This window comes from Pan paniscus, chromosome 19 (genome assembly GCF_029289425.2).
Source record: "Pan paniscus chromosome 19, NHGRI_mPanPan1-v2.0_pri, whole genome shotgun sequence".
Taxonomy (NCBI): Eukaryota; Metazoa; Chordata; class Mammalia; order Primates; family Hominidae; genus Pan; species Pan paniscus.
In genome coordinates, this window is record NC_073268.2 from 31,861,269 (window position 1) to 31,883,534 (window position 22,266).

The 22,266-nt window shown below is 40.3% G+C and overlaps 1 protein-coding gene across 8 annotated transcripts in view; it reads left to right on the forward strand.

Moving 5' to 3' along the window:
* The window catches only part of MYO1D (myosin ID), a 383,024-nt gene that overhangs the window by 279,783 nt on the left and 80,975 nt on the right, over positions 1–22,266 (forward strand). For 2 of the 8 annotated variants that reach the window (XM_034942108.3, XM_034942110.3), the window contains one exon: positions 1,305–22,024. The exons of the other annotated variants lie outside the window; for them this stretch is intronic. In XM_034942108.3, the coding sequence (XP_034797999.1) occupies positions 1,305–1,326 (22 nt within the window). In that variant the 3' untranslated portion in view covers positions 1,327–22,024. Of the gene's footprint in view, positions 1–1,304; positions 22,025–22,266 lie in introns of those variants that run through there. 8 annotated transcript variants of the gene reach the window in all.

Genomic DNA, 22,266 nt, shown 5'->3' on the forward strand with positions numbered 1-22,266 from the left:
ACCCTGTCCCCAAACCCCCCTAATCTTTCCCCATGGCTGTCAACTCCACCTGACATGCTATATCTTTACTTGTGTATTGTATATATTCCAACTGGAATACAAGCTTTATGTAAGCAGAGACTTTATTTATATTGTTCCCTGCACTTTCCCTAGTGCCCAAAACAGTGCCTGGCACACAGAAGGTTCCCTGTAAATAACTGTTGAATACTCATTGTTAAACAGAGAATTGCTGACTGATAGGCCCCACTCGCGGTAGGGCGCTTCTAGCCCTTCCTACTGATAGGTGCACCTTGCCCACCAGAAGATGGTAACTCAATCCTTCTCCTGTATGAAAGAAAGGAAAAATTCTTCTGATAGTTTCCTTCCCTTTATGAATACCTCTTTTCCTTTTTTTAAGTTATTTTTCTGACACAATGATTATACATATTTATGGGATACAGTGATATTTTGATACCTGTATACAAGGTATAATGATCAAATCAAGGTAATTAGCATATCTATCACCTCAGACATTTATCATTTCTTTTCGTTAGGAAAATTGAAAATCCTCTCTTCTAGCTATTTGAAAATATGCAATAAATTGTTAATTGTGACCGATTACAGATAAGATTACAGAATAGGGTTCTATATTCACCCTGCAGTGCTAGAGAATGCTAGAACTCATTCCTCCTCTCTAGCTGTAATTTTATATCCGTTAACCAACTTCTGGCTATCCCTGCCACTTGCCAGCCTTCATACCACCATATGAATGTCTCTTTTCTTGATTGATTCCAGGATTACAGGGCTAGGCAATGTAATATGTGTGGGACAGAAGGGAGGAGGCATTTCAAGATATTAAATCAGCAACTAAAAGGGCTGTGGGCTGGAAGAGCCATGAGTATGTTGAATGCTGGGGGCTGCAGCTTTCCATTCACTTTTCTTTAACAACTACAGAACTAGAAATAATTTCAGACTCTCCTTGTCAGTGAGCTGACAAGGAAGCAGGATGTAGGAATTCCTACTCAGATCAGCAGTTTCATAATAAGTAGAAGACTTTGAAACCACAACTAGAGTCTGTGCACACAAGCCAGCTCTCCAGCTTAAAAACTGATAAATGATTTTGGCTACAAACAGGTGGGCTGTAAGAAGGAGCCCCAAAAAATCCATATGCCCTTTATGTAAGAACGTCAGAACTGAATAGATGTCTCCTTAGTTGGGAGGCCTATAAAGGAAGATATTAACAGTAAGAGAGATATAGATATTATAAGACCTAAAAGAAAAAGCCTATTTCTGAAAAGGCCAATAATATAAAATTTATGTTACAGAAACCATCTGCTTATACTCTGAATAAAATTCAAGAAAGCATAGATTCTACATAAACAGGCCCAAGATTACATGGCAAACTGAGATGAAGAGGATGCTGGCTGAGAAACAAACAAAAGTGTTCAATTATTTGAATGAAGTAAGGAAAGATATTTTAAAATGTAAATCAACATTAAAATCTGAAAATGGCACAGTTGATATTGCAGAAAATAGAATTGATGTGAAAGGAAAGTTTGAAGTCTCTCAGTGTGCAGAATTTACTGTTATAATGGGCAACATGTTAACTTTCTTAGCAATATACAAAATAAGGGTACATCTTACAGAGAAGGCATCTTATATTCAGTAAAATATGGTAATTTAAAACATACAAAAAGAAAATATGTCTGTACTGAATGCACTTTTTCTGAAGCTCCAGAGAGCCTACTTTGTTATCATGATGACCTTTTTTAATTTCAAGGGTTAACTAAATATATGTAATTCTCCAGCTTAAAAGCTGAGAAATGATTTTGGCTACAAAGAAGTGGGCTATAAGAAGGAGCCCTGAAGAGTCCATATGCCCCTTTATGTAAGAACACCAGGACTGAATAGATGTCTGCTTTTAATATACATAACTGGTTTTGTTTTGTTTTTTTGAGATGGAGTCTCGCACTGTCACCCGGGCTAGAGTGCAATGGCACCATCTCGGCTCACTGCAACCTCTGCCTGCCAGGTTCATGCAATTTTCCTGCCTCAGCCTCCCAGGTAGCTGGGATTACAGGCATGCTCCACCACGCCCGGCTAATTTTTTGTGCTTTTAGGAGAGATGGGGTTTCACTATGTTGGCCAGACTGGTCTCGAACTCCTGACCTCATGATCCTCCCGCCTCAACTTCCCAAAGTGCTGGAATTACAGGCATGAGCCCCAACGCCCAGCCAATATATATAACTCTTCTTTATATATAACTATGTTTATAGTTAATCCTTGAAATTATAAAGTATGTATTAAACACACAGACCTGGGAGTGGAATGAGATTCTCTTACAAAGGAACAAAAATTAGGATTCCCTCCATCTTCTGTACTGCAGCAGTAAATGCCAGAATCCTGTGGAGCAACATCTTTAGTCTTCTAAGGAGAAAAGCTTAGAGAGCAACAATTGTATGCCCAACCAAGTTGTCATTTGTGTTTAGCAGACAAACGAGCCTCAGAAAGCATGCTACTGGGGCTCTCTGGAGGAGGAACAGCTGTGATCCAGGAGTCAAATGCTGTCACAATCTCCATCTCTCATCTTCACATCTCTTGTCTTGCCAGGTTCACTCTCCTGTAGTGGTGGCTTCCACATGGCTGGAAATGTCTCCAAATAACTCTATATCTCCTTTTCCAGCCTTGCCACCAGTGGGAAATTAAGAGAATGTTCTCTGGGCTATTGTCCTAAAACCCCAGGGAAATGTTCCCACTGACTCAATAACTGTGGCCAGAGTAATGGTTGTCATGGCATGGGTAAGACACCTACCCCAGTGACAGTCACTTTGGCCAGAGAAGTGGTGTCTTCCAAGAACATGGAAGTCTCCAGTAAAACCTGAGGAAGAGCATGTTTTGGAAGAGAGTGAAGCAGAGTGGGGTGGGAGTGACTGGGGACAAAGTGTACGGGGCCAGCATTTCCCGAAAGAAGCGGAAGTGATACAGTACTGGGCAAGAAAAACAAATGGTTTCACATTGTTTTGTTTTGTTGGGTTTTTTTTTTCAGTGCTATATACAGTTTTATTTGTTCTTAGTTTTATGGTTCCAGTCATTTCCAGAGTTATTACTTAGGTCAGTAAGTCTTTTTCCTTGCCCCTACATTGTTGTACTTTACACAAGTTATATCAAACATTTGTAACACAGCTAGATTGTTTTCTCACAGTTCCATCTTATTCTGGCATCCCCTCCCCTCCTGGTTGGTATTTTTAAGGTGCTATATGGATTTTGACAAATGCAGTGTCATGTATCCACCACTGTAGTACCATATAAAATAATTTTATTTATATTTTTTGCTTGTTAAAATTATTGTTGGTGTAAATACCAAATTGACTAAAGAGTTAATTGTAAAAACTGAAATCATAAAAGAATTAGGTAAAATAAAGGATAAATCCAAAAGAACAATTAATAACTCTACACAACAACATTGATGCATCCATCTTAAGTGCATGTTGCTAAGTGAAAGAAGACAGTCCGAGAGGCCTACATACTGTATTATTCCACTTATGTGACATTCTGGAAAAGGTAAAACTATAGAGATGGCAAAGCCTGTGGTTACCAGGGGTTTGGAGATGAGGGAGGGTTAAAAAGGTGAAGCACTGGGGATTTTTGATGGCTATAAAATTATTCCATGTACATTCCTGGGGAACCTGGTGCTAAACCATTCTTGGACAACCTGCTTCTGGGTCAGGGTTTTGTACATAGCAGAGTGACTCTCTTGCTGTGATTATTGAGTCAGCCCTTGACATAAGGGTGTGCAAGATATAATAAAGAGAAAACACATTGTTTTTAATTGCGAAAACTTAGAAACCATATAAAAGTTCATCAAAACAAACATGATTAAATACTTGATGGTATTTCCATGCAATTAAGCAGCATGCAGCCATGAAAAAGACTATGACAGTCTTTCTTTATCAGGGGTCCTTAAAGTGTGGGCTCCATCGGCATTAGAATAACCTGAAGGTGTTTTTTCAAAAGGCAGCTCCCCGGGCCCATCCCAGGCCCTCTAAATCAGACCCTCCAGGAACCTACATGCTTAGTAAGCTACCCAGGTGATCCCTATGCTCAAGCTTGATGGCCACTGGTTTCATGAACTAACATAGAAAATGACCAGAAGGAGCACATCATGTTTTCATATGGCCAATTTGCTGATGCCATTGTGATGAAAGTAGGTTTTTTTTTTTTTTTTGATGAAATCACCAAAGATTCGTGTTTTTGAAATTGCTGACAAGTGCAAAAGAAACATCCCCTACTGCCCCAGTGAAGAAAGGCGGGATGGAAAGAGGGCTGAGGCTCAGAGAAAAGGGGTAAAGAAGGAATGGAGAGTAGAATTGAGTGGAGGATTACAGAGAAATCACACAGAACCAGGATCCTGTTTACCACATCCACTTGTCCTAGAAAGAGCCGCCTGTCATTCTAAGCAATGGTTTTTAATTACCCTAAGAAGTTCGCAGTGAGGGCCCACCTGCCCACTTCCAGATAGGAAACTCCACCTGCAAAGAGCAGGCTTCCACATAATGAACTTAACCTATTTATATGCACTCAGTCCCACCTGCTATACACAAAAGAGTACAGAGAGAAATCTTAAAAGGTTTTCAGTGTGACTAAGCTGGGGCAAAAATCAAACAATGTTAAAGTGTAACAGCTGTTGTGTACTGTGAGCAATCCACTGACTTTCCATCTCCCTATGCACGGTGCCCATCTGCACTGAGAAGCGGCTGCCCTTGGGCAGAGCTCACCAAGAGGTTGTGCAGGGGCACAGTCATCCTCAGCTTTACCTGCCTTGATGACAGGAGATTTTCTGGGGATTTTTGTGCAAATCAAAGATTCTTATTTGCTTGGTGACGTGTTCATCATTGCCTTTTATGTTGAAAGAGTGAATCCAAAAATACTGGAAAACTGATCTTTTCATCATTTCCGCAGGTAGCTATTGTACCTTTAGAGTAATCATATTACTTTTTAAAGGCCGTAGCTCTAAACCTTACAATATATGTTAAAACAGAGATCTTCCTGTGAGGTATTCATGAATTCATCAAATGATTAGTGAATAATACCATGCTATCTGTTGGAATTTTTTTCTAAATTGAATGTCAGCTATAACTCTTTAACTTAATGCAATTTTTAAAAAGCTCTCTTAATGTGTTTATTTCAGGTCTTAGCAGCTATATTGGAATCAGGAGTTTATATAAGCATAATATACTCAGTGAAGTGTTTTATCTGCCACAAACACTGTTCTATTTTTATACCAGCATTCAGCATGCATTCACTAAGCACCCATCACAGGTCAGGCTGCGGGTGGTAGGAGGGATACCAAGAAGAACCCTGCGGTCCTTTCCAGTCCTTTCCCTTCAAACAGCTCTTAATCCCATGAAAAGACAGCGTGTACATTATACTGCCTGGTACATACTGTAATAAAACCATGGACAAAGGCGATGGAAACACAGGGGATAAACCAGCCCTCTTTGCCTACCAGAGTCAGGAGATCCCTGGCAGAGCAAATGATCACCCAGTTGGGTCTTCAAGTCTAGTTGGAGGTTATGAGCTGGGGGATGAGGTGAGATGCTCCCCATAGAAGGGAGGAGAATATGCAAAAACTTGGTGGAGCTGGTACATTTGGAGAGTTGAGTGATTGCAGGGGACCAAAGGGGCTGTAGCAAGAAATGAGACTGGAAAAATAAGTAGAAGCTTATAAAAGCCCATGCCAATGAATTTGAACTTTATCATATAAGTAATGGGGAGAAGTAAGTATAAAAATATAAAACTGCCCAACAAGACAAAGCCTGAAGACACAGATGTCACCTAGCCTGTACATGCTCAAGAATGCAAAATAATTTTTCACTTAAGGGAAGTGGGAACTTGAGGAACACTAGTTGATATGTAATACATCTGTGGGCCCCACATGCCAAAAAGAGTTAATTGAACAGAGAAAGAGCTAGCAAGATAGAAGTTACAAAGGCAGGTGTTAAACCTCAGTAATAAAACCAGAAATCAAAAATCCTCATGGAGTAAAAACTATAACAAAATTCTTTAGCTTTTGTAGCTTCCCTGAAATTGTTATTTTGCCACCCCTTTAGTAATTAGCAATAAAAATCCCTAGAATGAGAAGGACCTAGATTTTTACCTTCAGGGTCAGCAAGGAAGCACGAAGTTAAAGAAGCTTCCTCCTGTTCTACAGCTGTTCGTAGGGAGAGAAGATTCTCAAGGGACAGTGTGAATGATGGAAATGTTAAATTGAGGAGGAGGCGGAGCTTGGGTGTGGAGGCATTTATTGTTTGGTCTGTCCAGTAATCCCTTCTTCTGGGACCTTCCTCTCCCCTGTCACACTTCTGCATGGTCCGACGAGAGGCACCACATCCTTACATCGCCCTACTCCCTGGAAAGAGCTGAGTACAGGGCACAGGTAGTATCTGACCCAACCTGGACCACTTTCCCCATCCCTCAAGATTTTTGGGCTTTGGATCAGAGAAGACTTATAATTCATTGCCTCTCCTATGCATGAAGGCAAAACATTTGGGAGCTGTGGCTCAACACGTTTCCAAAGGTGAGAAGTTGGGTTCAGTAAGAGAGAACAGCGTAGAGCATAGGGAACCCACAGGGAGCAGCAGGACTCAAGGTGAAGCAGGACCTGAAACATCCAAGCCCCAGGTCTGCCTCCCCACGAGGCCAGCCACCTTGTGGCCATCAGACTGTATGCCGTTTTTTGATTTTGTGTGACCTAAAGCAGGCCAATTTGTCAAAAACCAGTTCACAAATATGCAGTTCACAAATATGACACTGTTGTACTGTACACTTGGAAATTGTTGGGAGGGTGAATTTTATTCTCTTGCAGGGGCAGTGGGGTGCCACAAGTTTTGTTTTTGTTTTTTGTGGGGGTTTTTTTGTTTTATTTTGTTTGTTTGTTTGTTTTTTGAGGCAAAATTTTGCTCTGTCACCCAGACTGGAGTGCAGTGGTGGGATCTCAGCTCACTGCACCCTCCACCTCCTGAGTTCAAGCGATTCTCCTGCCTCAGCCTCCCAAGTAGCTGGGACTACAGGTGTCCACCACCACGCCCAGGCTAATTTTTAGTAGAGATGGGGTTTCACCATGTTGGCCAGGCTGGTCTTAAACTCCTGGCCTCAAGAGATCCACCTGTGTCGGCCTCCCAAAGTTCTGAGATTACAGGCTGAGCCACCATGCCCAGCCTTTGCCACAGTTTTTTAAATGGATTTTAAAAATTAGTTCACCAGAAGTCAGTTTGCCCAATACCAGTTCATGGAAGTTATAAAAATTTGTGAAGTTACCAAAAACTAGTCTTGAAAAAACTCCTTGAATATGTCCCTTCTAACAGCTTTTTAATACATGTTCAGGGTGAAAAAAACTAAGGCTCTTGGGTTGGTTTAGTCTTTTTATTAAGTGGAGCAGAAAAAAATGGACTTCACTCAAATGTACAGGTATGCTGTTTGGAGTTTATTTTGAACGATCAGAGAAGGACATCCCTCTTTCAGATACTTCCAAAGAACTAGCAAGCACGTGTGTCTTTTATCAGGCATCATGCCCTTAAAGGGGTTCCTCCCAGATAGCAGTGCCAGATACTAGGGTTTGACTGTCAGAAACAAGCAACCTACATTTCAGGTCATGCAGATCCACATTTTTCCTAGAAGGTAGCTCTACACACTGTCCAACCAGCAACTGTCAAAATCCACAGATTTTAGCATTTCCTATGGGGACTTTAGCTTATCCTAAATTCTGAAATCTTCTTTGTTATTTTCCATTTGATATTTAGCTTTCTTCTATCAAATTTGCCAGATGACTAATTCATCTAATTTACCAAATTTATAGATTTACCAAAAATGTGTTTCTTTTGACTCTTTATATAAAGTATACAATTCAGCTAGGTGAGATGGCAATTAATAGCTTTTGAGGATTTCTACAAAGTTCTAATTGATTGATTTTCATTTTGTTTTCATAACAACAGTTTAAGGAATGGTCCGTTTGTTTCTGGCCCTGCTGCTGCAGCTGGAAGTAGCTGGAACAGAGGAGAGAAGGGAAGAAAGGAGAGTCTGTGCCCAGTGCATCTGGGCCGCCAATCCCACAGGGAAGGGAGGCTGAAGAGCAGAGGGAGGGGAAGACTAGGGGGCCAAGAAGGGGTAGGCTGAAGGGTGGGAGAGAGGCTGAAGGCCCAAGAACCCCAGGTATTCACAGCCTCCGTTGACCCTGCCAGTTCGTCCAACAAAAATTGGATAAACAAAACTCAGCCTTGTTAAATATGCAAATTTGGTAAATTTGGCAAACTAGTCATTCAGCAGATGACTTTTGGTGAATTCACCATTTGGCAAGTGACTTTTTTTTTTTTTTTTTTGAAACGGAGTTTCACTCTTGTCACCCAGGCTGGAGTGCAGTGGCACGATCTTGGCTCACTGCAACCCCCACCTCCTGGGTTCAAGCAATTCTTCTGCCTCAGCCTCCCGAGTAGCTGGGATTACAGTTGCCCACCACCACGCCTGGCTAATTTTTGTATTTTTAGTAGAAACGGGGTTTCACCATGTTGGCCAAGCTGGTCTCAAACCCCTGACCTCAAGTGTTCCGCTCACCTCAGCTTCCCAAAGTGCTGGAATTACAGGCGTGAGCCACAGCCCCCGGCCTGGCGAGTTACTTTTTACTCAGTGAATTGTCCTAGTTCTTAACAACTTTTCCTTTTTGCTTAAGTCACTATGAATTGAGTTTATGTAACTTGCATCCAACAGAGTCCTAACCTAATGAGTCTTGGAAAAACTAGTAACAAAAATGAGAGAGGAGCACTGCTTGTTGTTACAAGGGTAGGAAAGACATCACCGTTTAGAGAAAATGGTATCATGTTAAAGAAACTTGTTTTCATCATACCCATCAAGAAATAAGTTTTTGAAACGAAGAACAAGCATCAAGAGGGAATTTAAAGCCCAGCTAGGAAAAGAGGACTGCTGGATGCTTTATTAATTCACACTCCAGGCCAGATGACTCACATCCTGAGACACTGGAAAGCATCTTCATATGAACCCCCATTCACTCTCAGACATCTTTGAGCAGTCATGGAGAGCGGAAAAGGGCCAAGAGACTGAAGGCAGGTAAAGGTTTTCCTTGTGCAAATGTGAACACAGATGCAAAAATTATATATAATTATTGTTGAACCTGACATAAATTTTCAGCAAAATTCTAAAATTGTCATAGTTTATACGTACTTAGAGGAAAAAAGCAACCAAAGAAAGCATAAGTTCAGTGAGAAGAAATTGGGTAAAACTAACACAATTTTTCTTAAACAATGACTTGAATGAAGACATACTTACAAATTTGCAAATAAGAAAAACCCAGGAAGGATAACTTATATTTTGATGACAAGTTAGGATTCAAAGTATCTTGACAAACTAGAATAATGAGAAGAAACCACACAACTATATAAATGTAAAATTCTGCTTTGGGTTCAGAATGTCATTTGCACACATAGGGAATAGGAAAGCCTCTGGGCCCATTCCGTCCCCAAGATGCTAGAATCTGTGATTCTTTCAGTTATAGGCAACACTAGAGTGGAGATGAGAAACTTACCACCAGAGAAGAGAGGAAGAGATCATTCTATCAGATTAATTTTTCCCCCTGAATTTTAAGAGGATGAGGGACATAGTATTTTCTAGAGCTTAGAACATGGACAAAGGCTCAGAAAACGAATTCTTATGGTTTGCTCAGGTGTTTCTCCATGGCATGCATTCCTTACCAGACCCTCTGCAAATCCCAGACTTCTCTGTTCAATGGGGAAAGGTTTGTTCTATTGAATTCAAAGACCGTCCTCTAACCTGTCTTAAAAAGGTAATAGCAATTGCTTCCTTTAGCTTCTCTTTGACGCGTAGAGAAATTATTCCAAGCCTCCTTTTCTTCAATATTTGAAACCAAAAGAAGTAGCCAACATGATATTTATGGTCAAAAAAAAAGTTTTTTGCACTTAATATTTTTTATTTTTGGTCTTTAGCTGTCTCAAAAAAATACGGAATGTTGAATTTCCTGTAATTGTTATGTATTAATTGTATAACCAGAAAAAATTATTTAAACATTAATACGAGACTATTTTATTTTAGACTGCCCTTCCTCTTTTTTTTTTTTTTTTATTTTGAGACGGATTCTTGCTCTGTTGCCCAGACTGGAGTGCTGGAGTGCAGTGGCGTGATCTCAGCTCACTGCAACCTCCGCCTCCCACGTTCAAAAGATTCCCTTGCCTCAGCCTCCTGAGTAGCTGGGATTACAGGTGCCCGCTACCACACCTGGCTAATTTTTGTATTTTTAGGAGAGACAAGGTTTCACGATGTTGGCCAGACTGGTCTCGAACTCCTGACCTCAGGTGATCCTCCCACCTCGGCCTCTCAAAGTGCTCGGATTACAGGCGTGAGCCACTGTGCCTGGCCAGACTGCCCTTTCTTACAGAAACAAAGCAACTAGTAGCCAGTAAATTCACATAAAATTTTCATAGTGGAAAAAATCCCCATGCAACAATCGCTGGTAAGACAGAATCATTACTAAATGAAGCAAAGAGTTATATCTGGTCTTAGGAAGAAAGATACCAGGCCTAGAATGTCATCTACAAAATGAAAAGAATCTGAGGGTATAAGAAGAAAAGAAATTTAGATATAAAATAGAAAAGGAAAGCGACCTTACAGAACCAGATGATTCAGAGAACTCTTTGTCAGAAAAAAGAAAAAAAAATGAGAGAACAATTTGTTAAAGAATATTATATTTCTTGCTAACCAAGACAAATGAAAACAACCCAAGCCCAGCCTAGCTAAATTATGCCATCAGAATTAGTAACTTTCCACATCTGAGGCTTCTTTGATGCATGGAAATTCTTGGCCTTCTGTGCTTGGCATATGCTTTGAATTAACAGACCTATTAGGAATGAGTATTTGACAGGAAACAGACAATGTGACTTCTAGTCCTAACTCTGCCATCAGCTAGCTATAGGCCTTTGAGCAAATCAATGTTTTTTTGTCCCATAGTTTATCAAAAGACAGCTCCAAATTTGTTCATTCCTTTAACATATGTATTTCTTTTTATAAGATGAAAAAGTTCTGGGCCAGGTGCTATGGCTCATGCCTGTAATTCCAGCACTTTGGTAGGCTGAGGCAGGAGGATCAGGAGTTTGAGACCAGGCTGAGCAACATGGCAAGACTCTTGTCTCTTCAAAAAAAATTTAAAAATTAGCAGGGTGTGGTGGCATGCACCTGTAGTACCAGCTACTCCAACTCCAAAGGCTGAGGCAGGCAGGAGGATCACTTGAGGCCAGGAGGTCAAGGCTGCAGTGAGCTATTCCAGCCTGGATGATAGTGTGAGACCCTGGCTCGAAAAAAAAAAAAAGTTCTGAAGATCTATTTCACAACAGTGGCAGTGGAAATATTACTGCTGAACTGTATACTTGAAAATAGTTAAGATGGTAAAAGAATAATGTAAAAGTCAGTGTTAGTTGGCCAGCATCATAGAAACCAGAAAAATCTATTTCTTGAGGCTCAGTCACATATCAGACATTTTAGACACAAGGATGCAAAGACCAACCTCCTGCCATTGGTTATTGTCTTATCAAGGGAAATAAATGTATCATGTATAATAAGTTTGTAGAAGTATAAAGAAAGTGGTTTAAAGCACAGAGGTAAAAGTACATCTCTAGATAGAAGCGAGATTTGGGGAAAATATCATAAAAAATAGGTAGTATTTGTTCTGGATACGAGAATGAAGATGGTCCCCAAAAGGTAGGACACAGCTGGACATGGTGGCTCACCCCTGTAATCCCAGCACTTTGGGAGGCTGAGGCCGGGGGATCACTTGAGCCCAGGAGTTCGAGGGCAGCCCAGAACTGCCACAGATGTTAGAAATCACCAGTAACAACATTAAAATAATTATTACAACTGTGTTTTAACAAAAATTAAAGATGTGCGAGATATCAAAAAAGACCCAAATAAGCAGGGCACGTGGCACATGCCTGTAATCCAAACACTTTGGGAGGTTGGGGCGGGCAGATCACTTGAGCCCAGGAGGTTGAGGCTGCAGTGAGCCCTGATTGTGCCACTGCACTCCAGCCTGGGTGGCAGATCAAGACCTTGCCTCAAAAACAAACAAAGAACAAACAAAGAAAAAGACTCAAATCGAACTTTTAGAAATGAAAACTATGATGTCTGATATTAAACTACAGTGGCTGGGAGTAACAGCACATTAGATATTACAGAACTAAAAATTGGTGAATTTAAAGACATAGCAATAGAAACTATCCAAAATGAAGCACAAAGAAAAGATAAATTTTCAAAAAATGAATAAGTCATCAGGGAACTGTGGGACAGTTTCAAGTGGCCTATATATAAAGGACTAGTAAGCGAAATCCCCGAAGGAAGGAGGAGGACAGAAAAAATACTTGAAGAAATAATGGCTGAAATTTTTCCAAATTTGATGAAAACTATATAAACCCTTAGATCCAAGAAGTTCAATGAACCCTAGGCACAAAAAAAAATCATGAAGAAAACTACACTAAGGCATATCACATTCAAATTGCTCAAAGCCAGTGATAAACATTGCTAGAGGAGAAAGACACATTATATACAGAGGAATAAGGATAAGATGACAGAGGATTTCTCGTTGGAAACAATGCAAGCAAGAGAGCAATAGAGAAACATCTTTAAAGTACTGAAGGAAAACCCCCTCTACCTACAATTTCATACCAAGCAAAAATAGCTTTCCAAAACAAAGGTGAATTAAAAGACTTTTCAGACACAAGAAAGATAAAACGGTTTATTCCCAGAAGACTCACAGTACAAGAGATGTTAAAGTCCTTCAGAAAGAATAAAAATATACCATATGGAAATATAGATCTCCAAAAATAACAGAAGAGCACTAGAAATATTAGCTACACAAGCAAATTTTTAAGATTTTTTCCTTGTTGTTTAAATCTTTTTAAAAAACAATTATCTGTTTTAAAAATAATAGTAAAAGTAATGTGGGTGAATTCATGAAGAAAACATAGCAAACCTAAATATATATGGCCCTAAAAGAATTTCAAAATGTATAAAGCAAAAACGAACAAGGGAAAATGGACAAATCTACAATTATATTTGGAAATTTCAATTCTTCTGTCTCCATATTTGATAGAACAAGTCAATAGAAAATCAGTAAGCATATAGAAAATGTAAACACTATCAACTGAGTTGAACTGAGTTGAACTAGTTACCATTTATAAAACATTCTGCCCAACAGCATCAGAATACACATTCTTTTCAAGTGCATATTTGCCAGAATAGACCATATTCTGGGTCATGTCACAGTTACAGTAAATATTATGTAAAAGCATTCAAAATCTCTGCCATAATGAAACATAATTAGAAATCAACAGCAAAAAGATCCCTGGAAAAATTCCTAAATAATTGGGAACCAAATAACACACTCCAAAGTAACTTATAGGTCAAAGGGGAAATTAAGAGACATTAGTATTTTGAACTTCATGAATATGAAAACAATAACATTTCAAAATTCATGTAATGCTGCTGAAGCAATACTTACATGGAAATATACAGGACAATAAAATGCTTTTCTTTTAAAATGCGTAGATTTTAAAAGTCTCAAATCAATGCCCTCAGCTTTTATGTCAAGAAACTAGAAAAAGCCAGGCATGGTGGCTCATGCCTGTAATCCCAGCAATCTGGGAGGCCGAGGCAGGTGGATTGCTTGAGTCCAGGAGTTCAAGACCAGCCTGGGCAACGTGGTAAAACCCTATCTCTACTAAAAAATTACAAAAAAATCAGCCAGCCATGGTGCCTCACGTCTGTAATCCCAGCACTTTGGGAGGAGGCCAAGGCAGGTGGATCACCTGTCCAAGACAGGTCAGGAGTTCAAGACCAGCCTGGCCAACATGGTGAAACCCCATCTCTACTAAAAATACAAAAATTAGCCAGGTGTGGTGGTGCACACGTGTAGTCCCAGCTACTCAGGAGGCTGAGGCAAGAGAATTGCTTGAACCTCGGAGCAGAGGTTGCGGTGAGCCGAGATCGCTCTACTACACTCCAGCCTGGGTGACAGAGCAAGATTCCATCTCAAAACACATACACATACACACACACATGCACACACACACACACACAAATTAGCCAGGTATGATGGTGTGCACCTGTATTCTCAGCTAGTTAGGAGGCTGAGGTGGGAGAAACACCTGAGCCCAGGAAGTTGAGGCTGCAGTGAGCCAAGATTGAGCCACTGCACTCTAGCCAGGGTAGCCAAAGTGAGGCCCTGTCAGAAAAAAAAAGAGAGAGAGAGAGGGGCATGGAGAGGGCGAGAGAGAGAGAGAGAGGAAGGAAGGAAGAGAGAGAGAAAAGGAAAAGGGAAGGGAGGGAGGGAGGAAGGGAGGAAGGAACTAGAAAAATAAGAGCAAATTAAACCAAAGAAAGCAGAATAAAGGTCAGAACAGAAACCAATGAAATGGAAATCAGAAAAACAATAGCAAACATCAGTAGTACCAAAATAAAATTGATACACATCTAGTAGGACTGATGAGGAAAAGCAGAAGACACAAATTCCCAATATCAACATGAAAAATGTGACATCAATACAAATTCTATCGATATTAACTGCGTAACAAAAGAATGTGATACAACTTTATGCCAGTAAATTTGACAGCTTAGATTAAATAGACTCCTTGAAAGACACAAACTACCAAAACTCACACAAGAAGAAATAGATAATCTGAATAGCTCTATGTATATTAAAGAAATTTAATTCATAGTTAAAACCTTTCCACAAGGGAAACTCCAGGTCTAGATGCCTTTACTGGGGAGTTCTACTACAGATTTAAGAAATATCACCAGTTCTACACAAACTCTTCGAGAAAATTGAAAAGGAGATAATGCTTTCCAGCTCATTCTGAGGCCAGCCTTCCCCTCATACCAAACCAGACAAAGATAATACAGGAAAAAAAAACTACAGACCAATGTCCATTAAGAGCATAGATTTAGGAATTATAAGCAATATTTAGTGCATCCAATTTAGCATTTGATAAAATAACTAATCAAATCCAACAATATATAAAAAGGATAATACATTGTGACCAAGTGGGATTTATCCCAGGCATGCAAGGTTGGTTTAACATCCAATAATCAATATATGAAATTCACCAGATAGTCCGGGCGCAGTGGCTCACACCTGTAATCCCAGCACTTTGGGAGCCCAAGGCAGGCGGATCACGAGGTCAGGAGTTCGAGATCAGCCTGGCCAATATGGTGAAATCCCGTCTCTACTAAAAATACAAAAAATTAGCTGGGCCTGGTGGCGGGCGCCTGTAGTCCCAGCTACTCAGGAGGCTGAGGCAGGAGAATCACTTGAACCCAGGAGGCAGAGGTTGCAGTGAGCTGAGATGGCGCCACTGCACTCCAGCCTGGGTGACAGAGTGAGACTCTGACTCAAAAAAAAAAAAAAAAGAAATTCACCAGATAAACAAACTGAAAAAAAAAAATTATCTCAGTGGTTGCAGAAAAAGCATTTAAAATCAGGCATCCATTTCTGGTAAAAAAAAAAAAAAATCCTCTTAGCAGACTAACAATAGAAGTGGACTTCTACAACCTGGTAAAGTACATCTGTGAAAAAATCTAAAGCAAATATCATATTTAATGGTGAAAGACTGAATGTTTTCCCCTTAAGATAGGATTTAACTCTATTGCATAATTTTTGGATAACTGGTTTGTCCATTTTGGATAATTGTATTAATTGAATAATTTGTATTGTCATTTTATGTTATCATGGTGGGAACAGTTTGGCAGTGTTTTAAGCTAAACATATCCCTGCCACATATTCCAGCCACTCCACTCCTAGATATTTATCTAGGAGAAATAAACACATTTATCCATATAAAGACGTACACAAATGTTCATATCAAATTATTTGTAATAGCCAAAAACCGGGAATAACCCAAATGTCCATTAGCATTGGAAGATGGATAAACAAACTGTTATATCCATACAGTGAACTACTACTCGGTAATAAAAAGAATGAGCTATTGATACTACAACATGGATGAATTTCAAAATAATTTTGCCTGGTGAAAGAAGCCAACCTGAAAAGTTTATCCATTTATATACAACTCTAGAAAATACAAACTATAGGAGCAGGAAGTAAATCAGTCATTGTTGGGATGGAGAGTGGATAGGGAGGGGAAGGAAGTAGGAATTACAAGGCAGCACAAGAAACCTTTGGGGAGTAATGGATAGTTTGAGTGCAGTGATGGTTTCACAGGTATAATATATACTTCAAAACCTGTCAAATTGTATACCTTAAATATGTGGAGTTTATTGTATGTCAGTGATGCCTTAATAAAGCATGCCTTAATAAAAGTGACTAGAATCTGGAGTATAGGGAGGGATGTTCAGGTGAGACAGGGCCATGAATTTTGTATAGAAGAAAACAGCACGAACAAATACATAAAGGAACTATTTGAAAATACATTGGGCTGGACGTGGTTGCTCATGCCTGTAGTCCCAGCACTTTGGGAGACCAAGGCAGGAGGATCACTTGAGTCCAGCAGTTTGAGATCAGCCTGAGCAACATGGTGAGACCCTGTCTCTACAAAAAAATTTAAAAATTACCTGGGTATAGTGGCACACACCTGTAGTCCCAGCTACTCAGGCTGAGGCAGGGAAGGATTGCTTCAGCCCAGGAGGCTGAGGCTGTAGTGAGCTGTGACCATTCCACCGCACTCTCGCCTGGGTGACAGAGCAAGACCCTATCTCAAAAAAAGAAAAAGGGAAAAGAAAATAAAAAATAAAAAACATTGCCACTGTTCTGAAAACAGTGAGTAGTCCAGAGTGGCAAGATCAGAGATTGTGTTGAGAGGAGTGGCAAGATCAGAGATTGTGTTGAGAGGAGTGGCAAGAACTACCAGAAAGGTATGTAGATATGACCAGATTGTCAAGGAACTTGAAGGGAATGTAAATGAGTCTGAAGTTACGCCAAAGCAGGAGGAAGTCATCAAGGAAACATGTAGAGTGAAAAGGGGCCAGGATAGACCCCTAGGCAATTCCTACATGTAATAAATGGGAGGTCAAAAGGCAGGAGGAGACTTAGGGGAAGTACTCTCCCAGAAAGAGGACAACAAGGTCAGATGCCTCCGCATTAAAGGAGACCTAGCCCTAGAGCAGTCCCTTTGATTTGGTGACCTTTGAAAGCACCTTTTGTAAAAGCATTGAGGGTAAAAGCCAAATTGCATGCTAAAATTAATAAAAAGATTAAATGGAAGTATAGTCTGATCTTTAGAGTATTATCTCTTTCTATTACAAATTCTGTTATTTCAAATTCAAAAGCTTAATTTTTCATACTGCACAAGTTCAGGAAACCCAGTTCCGAGGATCTGTTCTGTAGGTGAGAACCTGAAAATCTAATTGTGGGTATGTCCTAAACTCGGCCAGCTAATGCTGATTCCCAGATGAGCAGGGTTCTGAAGTTATTATTCTATCAGGTGAAAGTAGTAACCTTGTAAATGTGGGTGTTTGATCCTGAGAAGACGGGGTATAGTTTCCTAACCTTATACACATAGGGAATCTGATATGCCATGCCCCTTGGGGCCCATTACCTGTGTGACCCTCTATGATTTGATGGCAATTTATTGGACCTCTGATGGGGTTGAATAAAAGAACTTAGGACCATTAACAAAGGGAAATATTTTTACCACATGACTTATTTTATGTATATGAGGTTTCAAAGCTGTATTCTGCTATTCTGTTATATGCAGTTTGTGCCAGCCATCTCTTATGTTTTATAAACCTGGGCATTCTAATAGCTACCTCTAAGGTCTCTTTGAAATATGTTTCTGAGGCTGGGCGCGGTGGCTCACGCCTGTAATCCCAGCGCTTTGGGAGGCCAAGATGGGCGGATCACGAGGTCAGGAAATCGAGACCATCCTGGCTAACACAGTGAAATCCTGTCTCTACTAAAAATGCAAAAAATTAGCCAGGCGTGGTGGTGGGTGCCTGTAGTCCCAGCTACCCAGGAGGCTGAGGCAAGAGAATGGCATGAACCCAGGAGGCAGAGCTTGCAGTGAGCCGAGATCATGCCACTGCACTCCAGCCTGGGTGACAGAGCAAGACTCCGTCTCAAAAGAAAAAAAAAAAAGAAATATGTATCTGAATCTTGAAAGTTCTGTCTGTTGGATTCTTATTTATGCTCTATTTTCAACTCTTACTAGTGAAAGCTAAATCACATTCTTTTTTTTTGTAACTAGACTATGAGTCCTTGGTAAAAAAAGCTCAGTATTGCTGTTAGTTAAATGATAGCCATCTGTTCAGAAGAGCAGAACTCAAACCTAAAAGCATCCTTTCTGCAAAAGGAAAGGTATAAAAATAAACATCTCAGCACCTGACAAATGTTGATTAATCATTACACATTATATATTATCTCTGTTCTAAATCACTTATCCTGGCAGGGTGTGGTGGCTCACACCTATAGTCCCAGCACTTTGGGAGGCTGAGGTGGGAGGATCACTTGAGCCCAGGAGTTCACGACCAGCCCTGGCAATGTAGCAAGACCGAGTCTCTACAAAAAACACAAAATAAAAAATTAGGCCGGGTACGGTACCTCATGCTTTTTTTTTTTTTCCTGAGACTGAGTCCCACTCTGTCGCCCAGGCTGGAGTGCAATGGCGCGATGTCGGCTCACTGCAAGCTCCGCCTCCCGGGTTCAAGTGATTCTCCTGTCTCACCCTCCTGAGTAGCTGGCATTACAGGCACCCACTGCCACACCAGGCTAATTTTTTTGTATTGTAATAGAGACAGGGTTTCATCCTGTTGCCCAGGCTGGTCGCAAACTCCTGAGCTCAGGCAATCAACCTGCCTCACCCTCCCAAAGTGCTAGGATTACAGGCGTGAGCCACCATGCCCAGCCTACCTCACACTTTTAATCCTAGCACTTTGGGAGGCCAAAGCAGGAAGATCGTTTGAGCCCAGAAGTTCAAGAGCAGCCTGGGCAACAAAGCGAGACCTCATCTCTATTTGAAAAAAAGATAAATAAAAATTTAAAAATAAAAAATTAGCTGGGCATGGTGGCATGTGCCTGTAGTCCTAGCTACTTGAGAGCCTGAGGTGAGAGGATCGCTTAAGCCTGGGAAGGTCAAGGCTGCCGTGAGCTATGATCATGCCACTGCACTTCAGCCTGGGTGACAGAGCAAGACCTTGTCTCATTCATTCGTTCACTCATTCATAAATAAATGACCCTTTTTAAAAAGAGGCAGTAGTAAATCAAAGCTGATATTAGATTAACAAAATATGAATGTTACCACAGAAACACATTTCTTAGGCACATGGACTACCATCATATGATTTAGTCCAATTAAGGTTATTTTGATATCCTGAATAGTATGTGATATATTATTGATATGTATCACAGAATTCTCTTTAGAGTTTTGTACTGCTTTAAAAACCTTGTCACCGTCCTTTTATAAGAGATTACAGTTAGATAGTCACAATTGTCCTCAGAAATTGTCCTTGGTAGTTGATTCTAATGCAGATTCCTAAATATGCTGTCCTTTGTTGCTTCTTAGATAGAGAAATAAGGTCAGGAGACCCAGGTTCCTTTAAATATAAAACCTTGTAGTTTACAAACTTGCCATCAGTCATAGTGCTTAGAACCTAAATAGCAAGTGGGGCAGAGTAGCAAGCTGGCAAGTTCTCCAAAGTTCTTTGGGATAGTAGATATTTTGACATGCTTCCTCTTTCTTCTCCTGACTCACCCCTGATCTACCTAAGAGTGAACTAATTTTACTCTGATTTTGTTCTTGAAGTCTACTAATGGATTCCCTTTAATAGGTAAAAAGGAGTCAAATATACAGCTTTTAGTGGTTTTGAGGTTCCTGTGGTTTTGCATCTTCACTGTTGTCACATCTCTTAGATGAGGGCATTGATTGACACACACCAAAACAAAAAGATTCTCCCTCAACAACAAGCATACTAGGAACCTACCTTTTAAAAGCCCGTGTTTTCTTTTCTGTTGCCATGGAATGCTATCCCCAGCAGGTTGATTGCCACTACAGGTAGTTGAGCAAAGAATCATCTTGGTAATTCTGGAGTCTGTATGATGGATGTATTTCTGACCCATCAATCTAGCAGTCATCTCTCTGATGGGCAGGATCCAGGCAAACTCCAAAGAGAAGAAGCAGGAGCCATTGAAACATAATGGAGTGAAAACAAAGTTAGGAGAAACACACCCCAGAGGGAATAGGGGGTGAAGTCCATGGGATTCGCTGCATAAAATGGAAACAGGAGCAGATAGAGAACTCACTATGCATCTGATAGGACTAAGATAATAAGGTGGCTATCCATAAGTCACCCCAGAAAATCTCTTTCCTTGTACTATATAATCACACCACATGGAAAATTTTATTTAACCAAGCAAAATTTATTGTGGATGTAATGAACTTTCAATAAAGCCTCACTAATTTCAATTTTACTCTTTCAAAATTTTCATCAGTAAATTAAAGGATACAAAAATCAAATGTAAGGCTTTGTAGCCTGAGGCTGCTGCCTTATGATGTTTTAATGGATTGAGCTATATACAGACAAGGTAAATCAAAGGTCCTCGGATTGGAGCTACAGAAAGTAGGAAGAACGTTTGGCTGGGCCAAAAGTAGCTTTATTTAAATACCTGCTAATAATTTGAGTTTTACTCTAGAATGTTTTTTATCATGCTTAGTATTATGTGAAACAGTACATAAATTTGGGATTCTTTCATCAAAATTAGTGCTTTAGGTTTGATTTCTGTATATCAACATTTCATTGCTTTTATTAATAACAATAATACTTCCGATACTTCCCATCAGCTCCCACGATTATGTCAATAACTTTACATAAACTGTCTTATTTATCCTTCAAAGTCACTGTATTACAAGGTAGACATATTTATCCTCATTTTACATATGAAGAACCCGGAGTTCAGAGCATATAAATGACTTGTCCAGGGTCATACAGCTAGCAAGTGGCGAGCACAGACAGATTCAAACCCAGTTTTTCTGACTTCAAAGCTCATGATCCCTGCAAACCACTGTTTTAGATGTTAGGACTAGGGAGCCTACACAGCTCACCAGGGATATGCTTCTTGACTTTGAGAGGGCTTCAGCTGCACCTCGTGTACCTTTACTTTTGTTTTCTCAATCTGTATAGTGAGCCGACACTCAGAAGTGCCAGGCTCTCTTTCTACATAAGTTAGGTGCCAAAGATACAGCAATAAGCAAGATACTATTTCTTACCACACTGAATTTTAAATGAATAATTGAAAGCAAGTACAATGGTGATGAGCAGCATGAAGGAGAATTAAATGCTGTGAATAAGAAGTTTACTAAGAAAATGATTAGGAAAAGAAGACTTGCAGAAAGACAATTAGCCTGATTTGGAGAAGAATTTGTGGAGACGCTATTTACATTTGAAAGAAAGAAAACAGAATTTCTTTACTCAACATACTATAATTCAAACTAACCCACTTAATTTAAATTAGCTAGCTTTACAAAATTTCATCTTGGGTGCATCAGTCTGGATAGTCTTCGCTAGTAGTGATACAACTGTGCACATGTATGTGAATTCTCTTCACTTATACTAGATGCTAAAAGACAAGCTTCTGTAAAGTACGGAGAGATAAGTATTGTCCACCTATAATTCTATTCCCAGCCAAAGTATCAGTCAGGTATAAAGTTAAAAATAAACAAGGGGGCCGGGCGCAGTGGCTCACGCCTGTAATCCCAGCACTTTGGGAGGCTGAGGCGGGCGGATCACGAGGTCAGGAGATCGAGACCATCCTGGCTAACACGGTGAAACCCTGTCTCTAGTAAAAATACAAAAAATTAGCCGGGCGAGGTGGCGGGCGCCTGTAGTCCCAGCTACGCAGGAGGCTGAGGCAGGAGAATGGCGTGAACCCTGGGGGGCGGAGCCTGCAGTGAGTCGAGATTGCGCCACTGCACTCCAGCCTGGGTGAAAGAGCGAGACTCCGTCTCAAAAAATAATAATAAAAAATAAACAAGGGATAAAATATGGTCAGAGACCGGGCACAGTGGCTCACACTTGTAATCCCAGCACTTTAGGAGACTGAGGTGGAAGGATGGCTTGAGGCCAGGAGTTCAAGACCAGCCTGGGGAATTAAGAAGGCCCTGTCTCTAAAAAATAAAAAATAAATAAATTAGCCGAAAGTGGTGGCACATGCCTGTCATCCCATCTACTCAGGAGGCTGAGGTGGGAGGATTGCTTGAGCCCAGGAGTTCG